This window comes from Sinocyclocheilus grahami, unplaced genomic scaffold (genome assembly GCF_001515645.1).
Source record: "Sinocyclocheilus grahami isolate Dianchi unplaced genomic scaffold, SAMN03320097.WGS_v1.1 scaffold181.1, whole genome shotgun sequence".
Classification (NCBI taxonomy): Eukaryota; Metazoa; Chordata; class Actinopteri; order Cypriniformes; family Cyprinidae; genus Sinocyclocheilus; species Sinocyclocheilus grahami.
In genome coordinates this window covers 693,386-705,831 of record NW_015505360.1, presented here as the reverse complement: position 1 = coordinate 705,831, position 12,446 = coordinate 693,386, and the positions used below count along the sequence as shown (strand labels likewise).

Genomic DNA, 12,446 nt, shown 5'->3' with positions numbered 1-12,446 from the left:
CTCAAAACAAAAGAAAATATGGCATTATATTTTGCAAAAAAATTAAAATAAAAAACTAAATAAAATAAAATGAAAAAATAATATCATAAAGACAACAAATAAATACATTTTCCCATTAGTGTAATGCAAAATATTTTCTCATTAGAAATGCAAAAAAATGCACACACAAAAAAAATTGTGTGTGTACCTTAGAGAATATTTTAAAATATTTTTCTCATTGATGAAACAAGACCTGGACATGCTCTCGACAGGTTTCGTGAGATTCCCCCTTGAAAGGACAGCAGTTGACCCGTATTTAGTGTAAGACTTTTATTTTGAAATACTCTGAATGATCTACACAGTTTACCATCTCTGTGAAACACTTCCTGTTAAAAACTGGAGCTGAGCCAGATAGAGGGGAAGAAACGAGTGGAAAAACCAAGGTTTTCACAACGATGAAGACAAAAGACATGAGAAGATGTGACATGAGCTGTACACTCAGAGAGAAGGAGAACGTGTGTGTGTGTGTGTGTGAGAGAGAGAGTGTGTGTGTGTTTACAAGCATCCCTGGGTTGTACAAGTGTGTCACATGGTGTTATTCCACTTTGTAAGTGTTGAATTGAATGGGACGTGCCTTGTCTACCTTGTTAACACCTCGGTGCCGACGCTTGTGTGTGTAATTAAAGGTGCAACTTCCACCACAGTGAGGTGAAAACATGAGGAGAGTGCCAGAGGCGTCTTACAGAGCGGTGAGTCTCCCCGTCAGAGCGGCCTGCAGCTCAGACGGCAGGAACACGCCGAGCTCCGTGATGATGCCGCCTGTGATCAGCTGGTGAGGAGTGACGTCAAACGCCGGGTTCCAGACCTCGATCCCTGCAACCAGACACAACCCAGAGAACGAGTCTCATTTTACTGCCAATGACATATTATTATAATTTATGGTAATATTTGAATTTGATTTTATATTGATATTTTCTGTTTGCATTTTCACTTTAGTTTTTAAGTTTTAGTAATTTTCTTGTACTTTTGTATTTTTCTTGTCTATGTGTCTATATATGGTTTATTAATTTATTTAATACGTTGTTTATTATTAATTGTTATTATTGTACTCAAAATATAATAATAAATTAAAATAAGAAGTGTTGCTTTGGCAAAAAGATAACACAATTTAAATAATTTATTTAATTTACATTTCAGTTCATTCAAATAACATTTTTTTATTGTTTTATACTTAGTTAACGATATCTCTGCTTTCAAGGGTTTACACAGTAAATTTTTTACTGATTTAGGTACACTAATTTTTTTAATTTTAATGCAATTAATACTTCTATTCAAGCAAGGACACATTAAATTTATCAAAGATGACAATAAAGACATTTCTAATGTTACAAATGTTTTCCATTTCAAATAAATACTGTTCTTTTGAACGTTCCATTCATCAAAGAACTCTGAAAAATAAAATGCATCACGGTTTCCACAAAAATATAAAGCAGCAACTGTCCTAAGCATTGATAATAATCAGAAATGTTTCTTGAGCGGCATATTAGAATGATTTCTGAAGATCATGTGACACTGAAGACTGGAGTAATGATGCTGAAAATACAGCTGCGCATCACAGAAATAAATTACATTTTAATATATATTCACATAGAAAATAAATATTTTAAATTATAATAATATTTCACAATATTCCTGTTTTTACAGTCTTTTTGATAAAATAAATGCAATTGTGGTGAGCAGAAGAGACTTTTTTAGAAAACATTTAAACTCACACTAAACATTTAAATTAATATAGTGGTGTGGATTATTGTGATGTTTTTATCAGCTGTTTGGACTCTCATTCTGACGGCACCCATTCACTGCAGAGCATCCACTGCTGAGCAAATGATACAATGCTACATTTCTCCAAATCTGTTCCCATGAATGAACAAACATATTAACACTACTATTTTACTCACAGACAGACGGCAGTCTAGCTCATATAATCATCTGATTCATGCTTCTCTTCAAATATAACAGATATATAACCGTTCCAGTCAGATAACAAGTTAATTTTGATTCCCATGCTGATCTGGGACCAGCGTTCCCGTCTCAATCTCCAGGTCTGAGTTCATGAGAGTAGTGCAGTAATCTGTCTCTCCCCTCGAGACGCCGGCAGCTATTAAACACTGCAGCTTTAATTAATCTGATGATTCTGACACTCTCTCTCTCTCTCTCTCTCTCTCTCTCTCTCTCTCTCTCGTTTTCACACATATGGAGGATCATCCCTCGCTCACGCTCATATCAGAACCGTTTAATTAAAAGCAGCTCCGCTCTGTTTCAAATCTCACTTAAGCCCTGCGGTCACACGCACACACACTAATCATCTTTTTCTGGTTCTCTCACCCCTTCTTTACCAAAAAAACCCTGTTGCTATGAACATTTACAAACTAAAAAAAATACAAATAGCTGTTTACTGTACATGGACATGATGCAAAAACTCATTTAATACACTTACACTACCATTCAAACGTTTGGGATTGGTAGGAAGTTTTAATGCTTTTAGTCTTTTTGCTCACCAAAGCTTCATTTATTTAATCAAGAATACAGTAAAAGCAGTAACATTGTGAAATATTATTATCATTTAAAATAAGTGTTTTCTATCTGAATATGTTAGAATGTAATTTGTTCCTGTGATCAAAGCATCATTACTCCAGTCTTCAGTGTCACATGATCTTCAGAAATTAATTTATTAATTTAATAATTTAATTTATGCATTTAGCAGACGCTTTTATCCAAAGCGTCTTACAGTGCATTCAGGCTATACGTTTTTTACTATAGATATATATACTATATTTTAGTATGTGTGTTCCCTGGGAATTGAAACCACGACCTTTTGCGCTGCTAACGCAATGCTCTACCACTGAGCTACAGGAACATAAATATATGAAATATTAAAATCAGTTTAATATGCTGATTTACTGCTCAAGAAACATTTCTGATTGTTATCAATGTTGAAAACAGTTGTGCTGCTTCACATTTTTGTGGAAACCATGATACATTTTATTTTTCAGGATTCTTTGATGAATATAAAGTAAAAAAAAAAAACAGCATTTATTTGTAATAGAAAACACTATGTCTTTACCGTCACTTTTGATCGATTTTAAAAATCACACCAACCCCAAACCTTTGAACGATAGTGTATTTGAAAATAAAAAGTAAAAATATCTATTTACAGAAACGTGCTTAATTTCACAAAAACTCCCATGAGAATGCATTTATTTATTTATTATTTTATATTTGGACCTTATTCTCAGAGTTAGATTTTTTTAATATCTGTGACATTAAAGGAAGGTAAAAAGTGGAAAACATAAATTATATTATTTATGCCCATTTAATTGCTAATAAGTGTCTAAAAAAAACTAAACTTTGACTACTTTATCTATAGACAAACTTTACAAACTAAGGCAAATCCAGTGATCTGTTCATCCTTGGAAGTGCTTACTGTAGTATATTAACTGGGAATTTGTAAACAAATTTGGATCAGTGATATTTTAGTTTTATTTATATACTTTTTATTAATATTGTGAATAATTTTTATATTTTGAGTTCTTTTTTCTTTTTCTTTTTTAAATTCAAGTTTATTTTTTTAGTAATTTTGTTGTTTCAATGTATATTTTTTAAATATTACTATTTAGGTTAAACTTATATTTATTTCAGTTTTAGTTTGTTTTAGCTCAGCTTTAGTTTTTATTTATTCGAAGTAGGGATGTAACGATTCACTCAACTCACGATTCGATTTTCTCACGATTTTTTCTAAACAAAATTAGATTTAAGACAAATTATAAATGAAAAGGTGTCCTTTTATTATTGCTTGGACAAAATGCTGCACATTTCTTTGTGAAACAGAAATATGTCACATAACAAAACTAAATTGAAATTTTAAAATAAACCCTAAATCTAATCAAATAAATAAGACAACAAAAATCTCTTCATATAAACAAAGGCTACCTGTGCACTTTACATTCAAAATTACAGGCAACCACTGCAAAGCATCATTACTCCAGTCTTCAGTGTCACATGATCTTCAGAAATTAATTTATTAATTTAATAATTTAATTTATGCATTTAGCAGACGCTTTTATCCAAAGCGTCTTACAGTGCATTCAGGCTATACGTTTTTTACTATAGATATATATACTATATTTTAGTATGTGTGTTCCCTGGGAATTGAAACCACGACCTTTTGCGCTGCTAACGCAATGCTCTACCACTGAGCTACAGGAACATAAATACATGAAATATTAAAATCAGTTTAATATGCTGATTTACTGCTCAAGAAACATTTCTGATTGTTATCAATGTTGAAAACAGTTGTGCTGCTTCACATTTTTGTGGAAACCATGATACATTTTATTTTTCAGGATTCTTTGATGAATATAAAGTAAAAAAAAAAAACAGCATTTATTTGTAATAGAAAACACTATGTCTTTACCGTCACTTTTGATCGATTTTAAAAATCACACCAACCCCAAACCTTTGAACGATAGTGTATTTGAAAATAAAAAGTAAAAATATCTATTTACAGAAACGTGCTTAATTTCACAAAAACTCCCATGAGAATGCATTTATTTATTTATTATTTTATATTTGGACCTTATTCTCAGAGTTAGATTTTTTTAATATCTGTGACATTAAAGGAAGGTAAAAAGTGGAAAACATAAATTATATTATTTATGCCCATTTAATTGCTAATAAGTGTCTAAAAAAAACTAAACTTTGACTACTTTATCTATAGACAAACTTTACAAACTAAGGCAAATCCAGTGATCTGTTCATCCTTGGAAGTGCTTACTGTAGTATATTAACTGGGAATTTGTAAACAAATTTGGATCAGTGATATTTTAGTTTTATTTATATACTTTTTATTAATATTGTGAATAATTTTTATATTTTGAGTTCTTTTTTCTTTTTCTTTTTTAAATTCAAGTTTATTTTTTTAGTAATTTTGTTGTTTCAATGTATATTTTTTAAATATTACTATTTAGGTTAAACTTATATTTATTTCAGTTTTAGTTTGTTTTAGCTCAGCTTTAGTTTTTATTTATTCGAAGTAGGGATGTAACGATTCACTCAACTCACGATTCGATTTTCTCACGATTTTTTCTAAACAAAATTAGATTTAAGACAAATTATAAATGAAAAGGTGTCCTTTTATTATTGCTTGGACAAAATGCTGCACATTTCTTTGTGAAACAGAAATATGTCACATAACAAAACTAAATTGAAATTTTAAAATAAACCCTAAATCTAATCAAATAAATAAGACAACAAAAATCTCTTCATATAAACAAAGGCTACCTGTGCACTTTACATTCAAAATTACAGGCAACCACTGCATTTGAATCACAATCCAAACAAAGATGCTGAATACATGCAGCAGTTTTTAAAATCTAAATTAGATTGCATTATTTGAAATTTTAAAACAAAAACAGAATGCTCTGACTTGTTTTGTGAAACTATACTACATAAAACATCTGCACGAAACAAAGAGCAGAAGCTCTGAATGAGACGCAGATTCACTCTCTGACAGCAGGTGGCGCTTATGGAACAGCAGCGATACAGCGGTTCCTTGGTTACCACTGTAGCGCTTATAAACACTACTTTAATATGCATTATACAGAGACGAGATAAAAAGAAAATACCACGTAAACTTTTCTAAAGACAGTCAGTTCCCCTCAGAGATACATTTATATAAACTCCCACCCCCAACTGTATCGCGATTCGTTTCACATCTCAACTGATTTGGATCATCACATTTTTATCGATTTTCAACCGGCTCGTGGTTAATCTTTACATCCCTACAAGCAAATAATTGTAGTGCTTCAGCTTAAACTAAATGAAAATGTCTACTCTGCAACTAACTAAAAAAGCTTTTCACCTATTTCTATTTTATTGTAATGTTTTCAGGAGTTTTAGTTTTCAAACAAAGCTGAAAACTGTGCTGTTTTTGTGTGCAGTGTGATAATTCTGCACTTACCGGGAGCGGCTACAGGAACTCCATTGATGCTGGTGAGCTCCTCAGCTGGACGCTCCTCGATCACGATGTCTCGTCCGCTCTCCAAACTCAGGTCGCAGGACGTGCTGGGCGCCGCCACGTAAAACGGTACCCCGTGATGCTTAGCCGCGATGGCCAGCTGATACGTGCCCACTTTGTTCGCCGTGTCGCCGTTGGCAACAACCCTGTCCGCTCCGACGACGACAGCTGTGCGTGCACAGAATAGTATAGTATATATATATTTATTTAATGCCATGTCAGCATCAAAGGCTATTTTCATGGCAAAAACAATTAAAAAAAAATACAAGTATAACAAATACAATAAAAACCAGCAAACAAACAAACACAAGTTATATCACACAAGATTTTTTACATTAACGTGATAAAAATTCTAAAACTTTTCCTGGCAAAATTTTACTAAATAATTCTTTAAGTGAGTTTGCATCATAAAAGAGTTTTCTCTGTATATTAAAAGCTGGACAGTCCAATAAAATATGTTTAACAGAAAGGGGAACCTTGCAAAACATACATTGAGTAGGGTCTTCACCTTTAAGCAAAAATGCACAAGTCAGTCTTGTATAACCTATACGACATCTGGTAAATACCACTTGACCAAATCTAGTTTTAAAAGAGATTAAAAATCTGTTTGAAATTTCCAGATGTATTTCATGTGATTTATTATTTGTACATGTATCCCACTCTTCTTGACACTTAGATAACACTCGTCGCCTTCTCTAGTGCAGCTCAACCAGGTCTCGTCCCATTCGTCGATATTTGTGATATCACAAATCCCGGAAAATATGCGTTGTAGTCCAAACGAGTCGTTCATTGTAGTTCTTCAAAAGGAGATATTTTATTTAACAGAAATCACTTTTCAAGTGGACTTTGAGCTTTGTAACTTTGCATATCTTTTTTATGCTCAAACAGCAACATTACAGACTAACTAAAGTTGAAAAAGTGAAAATGCATAATAGGACCCCTTTAATATACAACGATTAATAATAGGTCTGATCTCTGAGGGAGGAATTTGTGTGCGCACAGGAACGTTAACATCTGACAGACCTGATATAGACATGAAACTCAAGCGAACGGACTCTTCCTGTGTCACCTGTGATGCCTTTCTCCCTCATGGCGAGTGCTGCCATGCTGTCTGTGATGAGGGTGGCCGGGAACCCCTCCGCCACGGCCTCGTACGCCGTCAGCCGGGAGCCCTGGTTGTAGGGCCGGGTCTCTGTGCAGTACAGACGCTTCAAGCGGCCCAGCGTGTGCAGCGACCGCACCACTCCTGCACGGATCAGTTACAGTCATTATCAGCCATCAATCTTAATCTCTGCATCAGTAATAATCGCGCGGACTGACCGAGAGCCGTGCCGTATCCTGCGGTGGCCAGGCTGCCGGTGTTACAGTGCGTGAGGATGGTGACCGAGTCTCGCGGGACTCCGGACAGGATGTGCTGGGCGCCGTAGTTGCCAATTTTTTTGTTGTCGTTCACATCTCGCTCCAACATCTCCTCAATCCAGCCAATCACGCTGCAGCAGGGGCGTGGCCAAGAGACAGACGCGTTAGAGGAAGATAAAAAGGAGTAATCAATGCAGCACTTCATATTTAGCCTGTTTACATTTTTGCCGGAAATGAAATGTCGTTAAATATAATTGCTATTAACGATTTTAATTAGTCTCTCAGTGACTATCTGAATAACATTTATTAACAAGTGTAATTTCCTTTAAGGCTCTTTAAACCGGTATTGCACATAGTAGAAAAGTGTGTAAATAATTTGAAATATTTGAAATACTACTTAAAAAAAAAAAAAAAAAACTTATCTTTTTTTTATTTTAAATATTTTAAATAATACTTTAAACATTTTCTTAAATAAAATATTTCTATTATTGTTTTTTAATATTTCTTATTCAAATCCATTCAGGTCTAAAATTTGCTCACTGGAATGAAAAACTACATTTTTTTAAATACTACTTTAAAAAACAATTAAAATATTCAAAACAAATTTTTTTTTTTATAAAATGCAATTTAGAATGAGCCTTTATGTTTTGTATTTTCTGTTTTAATTTGCTAGCTTAATTTCTCATTTTTATTTATTAATGTTTATTTCAGTTTTAGTTTCAGTAATTTTAGTGCTTAGCCTAAATTGGCAATTAACTGAAAAAAAATAAGTTTTTCCATCTATAATATTTACATTTGATTTGATTTCAGGTTTACGTCAATTTATACACTATTTTTAATAGTTCTAGTTAACAATAACGGCACTGACACAGACACTATGATCTGAGTTTCTGACCATTCAGAGGTAATAACGCTGAAAACAAAGCAGAATATACCGATCTTCTCTGGAATATCTAGTTCACCTGCTATTAAAACAAAACTCTAAATATTTTTCAAAGATGACATTTTTTCAGATATCCCAAAATCTACACATGCCGGTTAAACATCAAGTGTCCGTTGGCTTGTCACCTGTCTCTCAGCTGCTCTGTGTTTTTCTCCATGCTCTCATTCTCTGTGAACTCCATGAGCTCGCGGGCGGCTCGGCCCATGTTAACCGCCGTGGGCCGCGCGGACGTCAGGTGGCACAGAGAGTCCCTGATGAAGGACACGAGGTCGTCACCCCCAGCGCCCGCCCGCAGCTCCACCGCCAGGCTCAGGCACCCCACGATGGCCATGGCAGGAGCGCCGCGCACCTGCAGGGTGAAAGGTCACACACACCACAGAGTCAGAACCAAAGGAACGCCAGCACTTCTCATTAAGAGCCTCATTACCAGGAGCTTCATTTCACACGCCTGCTACACTCACAGATGATCCATTTAAATTTGATTTAACAGTTCCATTCAGCTCTAAAATCAGCTCACTGGAATGAAAACTTGATTTTGGGGTGAAAAGCCCCATAAATGTATTCATATTGATTAGAAACACGTGAATTGGTTCACCGTTTTGAGTTAAAAGTTGTGTGCTGAAGACACACTCGAACATAATTCACAATAAAACCCATTTTACTTTTACAAAATGTTATATATTACCAGGAAACTCAATGAGACAAATGTGCAAAAGTACTACGCGTTGCATTTAGTGAACGTTTTAAAGGAAAACGACATTAGCATTTAAGAGTTTCAAAGAAATTACGGAGTCATCCGGAGTTCACAGTAATCACACTTCAGAGGTTATTAAAGAACTACAAAGAGAAATTACGGTAAGCATGATGTCAAAGAATGTTCATCATTCTTTAGAACTTGGAATTCTGCCGTTAAGACCGCAATGAACAATTACCACGCCATTCTGACGTCATCCAGTTCAAAGAGCTGATTAAATATGACGTCATAATGTTCATATTCTCTCATTCACTCACCCTCAAGTTGTTGAGTTTCTTTCTTCTGTTGAGCACGGAAGATATTCTGAAGAATGTTGGTAACCGAACAGTGGACAGACAGTTAACCACTGACTTCAATAGAATAGTATGGAACAGTCTGGCTACCAGCATTCTTCAGAATATCTTCGTTGGTGTTCAACAGGAGAAAGAAACTCAATACAGGTTTGGAACAAGTGAAGGGCGAGGAAACGATGACAGAATGTTAATTCTGGGTGAACTGTCCCTTTAATAGTCGTACGATGACATAATTCTCGATTGAAATCGTATGTAATCGTTTCTTTGTACAGGCCAGTCTTGAGAATGTTTTTTTCCTTAGACAAACAGAGTCAAGAGAGACTCTCTGGCGGATGACTGACCGTGACTTGACTGTCATTTCCCGTGCATTAGTAAAGCTCTCATGACAGTGGCTGGCACAGGACCAAAGCCCCCCAAAACCTTGATTAATCAATAATTCATGCGAGATATTTGCAGAAACGACTATTAATGAAGCGCAGACAAGGCTGCCGGAAAACCATCACCCCAACACATTAATTATGCACTAGCTACGTTAATCAAGACTGGAATGGCTGGAGAAAGAAAACTCGATGGTTTGCGAAAGACCTTTATGACGTCACAACGTGTGTTCGCGAACGATAAGGGTCCGTTCTAGTTCGGATCATTTTACCGACTCGGACCTTTAAGAGTCTCGTTCAGCAAAATTAACAAATCTTTTTTCGAGTCATTTCATTCATTTTAGCAAAATATAAATAAAATGTTACGTGTTACTTCCCTAACACATCTACTACTTACGCAAACGTTGATCACACTACAAACAATACAAAACTGCAATAAGAAACCGAACAGATGAATTCATGGTTTACCTGGGTCTTCAGTCTATGATTAGCTCACCTCACCTCTTATCTGACAAGTCTTCGGGTTCGAGTCGTTCGTTCATCACGTGACAGTCTCTTAAACTTAACCAATGCGGTCTGAGCCGGAAAGAGAATCGAATAGTTAATCTCTCGAGTCTTTCGAATCGTTCGTTCTTTTGTCTCACGTGACGTGACCGCACTGGAGAGAGAAATTAGTTAATTTACAAGCTTCCTTACAAACGGGTGCATAGTTATTATTATTATTATCATTATTATTATTTACTCTTAGTTACGTGATGCGTTTCTGGTCTCAAATTGTAGCTTTTTACTTCTTTAGTGGTTTATAAATGTGTGACTTTCTGTCATTATGGTTCTTTTCCATAACACTGAATGTTGTAACGAAGGAAATAAAGAGTTGGTTATTATTATTAAGTCTCTTTCCGGCTCAGACTGCATAGGTTAAGCTTATGGGGCTGTCACGTGATGAAGGAACGACTCAAACCCGAAGACTCGAGAGATGAACTACTTGACTAACTCCAGTACAGAACCTATAGGATGTTGCGCATGCGCGACTGAACGAATCACTCCCCGAGACGACTCGCTCTTCCCGAGTCACATTAAAGTTCAAGAACGACCCAACACTAGTCCGTTCACTGGACAGGAACGCTTAAAGAAGTTCAGAAGTTTCCTTCACTCATAGAAAAACAACAACAACACAACAGCCAAAAACGTCTAAGCTACACATTTGTGCACAGACCAACACTTGCCAACGACCCCAAAAGGAACGGTACTCGTTAAAACTCTTAACACTAACGAAGGTGTGTGAACAATGAAAAGAAAAAAGAAAAAACAAATCAATAAACAAATGAGCTCATTAAACCACAAATACACCCAGCACATGAACAGCCAGCTATTACAGAGCGTTGCTCTAACGGTAATGCATGGCTCCCACTGTCTTTTTTATGAACATTTTTAATCTTTACATCCATAAAAAACATTTCCAACTTGCTTAACCAAGCGCATATAATTAAGACTCGAGCTTGCATTAGTACACACACACACACACACACACACACACCAGCATCAGCATCAGCATCATTCCAGAACATCACAAAGGCCAGCTGGGATTTTATTAATGACATTACATTGTGCTTCCTTCAGTTTAATCATTTAATATCTTATGGTAGAAATACATTCTTCCGGTGTTCTGACGATTTGTGCTGCCCGCTATCGATAGCGAAACATGCTACCTATCAGACCGTGCTACCAGCATCTTATTCACGTGGTTTGAGGCTATGTCCGTACCTGCCCCTGCCCTAAACCCACCCTTACCCTTAGAACAATGCACATATATTGTTGGTGGCACGGTCTGATAGGTAGCATGTTTCTTCGGGGACTTTACATTAAGCGCAGGTTATGCGGACCACGAACAAAGCGTGCTCTGATCCGACACAAAGGACCGGTATTGAGACGGTCGGACGTGCGTGAACGGAACCGGGCAGAGGATCCGTCGACCGGGCCTGCCGTACCTTCATGCTCTTGATGGCCTCATATCCGTCCCGCACCGAACGGATCTCCTCGTACACGGTCTCGTGCGGCAGCAGCAGCTGGTTAAGGATCTGCAGAGACCCGGACCGGTACCGGATCGCTTCCAGCGTCATGTCCCGTATGAGATGCGGCGTGAAGGTATTCCGGGAGCGCTGGCGCCGATTTGTGACGGGTTCCGTCGGTCCGTTTCGCGTCCGGTGGCTTCGGGGTGTGTTAAAAGCGGGGTGATTCGTGAATCGTGAATCGCGAGGTGTGGGCGTAGTTTAAAGGCCTGCACGGATCGGAGAGAAAAGGCGCACCGATCACCGAACCGCGTGTCCGCTCTGGCTGGAAGCCCCGCCCTCTTGGCCACGCCCACTCCTGCCAGTCTTCGAGCTGCGGCGGAGCAACACTAAAGCGACTCGAGACTATTCTTAGCGCCTGAGTGGAAGCATCAACTGAAGAGCAGATGTTCATGACTCGGAACGAGGACGCAAGATCAGGTTTCTGTGGAAAACTCCATAAAGACGCACACGCGGGCACTATTGTTCAGAATTTGATATTTTAATATTCATATTTTTATTCAAATTAATATTTTAAGTCGTGACGTCGCTCATTTTAATCTACAGGAACGTTTCCTTCCTAAAATGAAAATGTTGTAATTCACTCGCCTTCATGT

At 36.7% G+C, this 12,446-nt stretch overlaps 1 protein-coding gene across 1 annotated transcript; it reads right to left on the bottom strand.

The window, feature by feature from the left end:
• Positions 1 to 202: 202 nt before the first annotated feature.
• mri1 (methylthioribose-1-phosphate isomerase 1) lies at positions 203 to 12,142 on the bottom strand. Its single transcript, XM_016284363.1, has 6 exons — positions 11,770 to 12,142; positions 8,483 to 8,706; positions 7,376 to 7,545; positions 7,125 to 7,301; positions 5,999 to 6,223; positions 203 to 852 (listed from the first exon to the last, which is right to left on the bottom strand). The coding sequence occupies exons 1-6, from the start codon at positions 11,899 to 11,901 to the stop codon at positions 719 to 721; spliced, it is 1,062 nt and encodes a 353-aa protein (XP_016139849.1). The 5' UTR covers positions 11,902 to 12,142; the 3' UTR covers positions 203 to 718.
• Between the last annotated feature and the right edge of the window lie 304 nt (positions 12,143 to 12,446).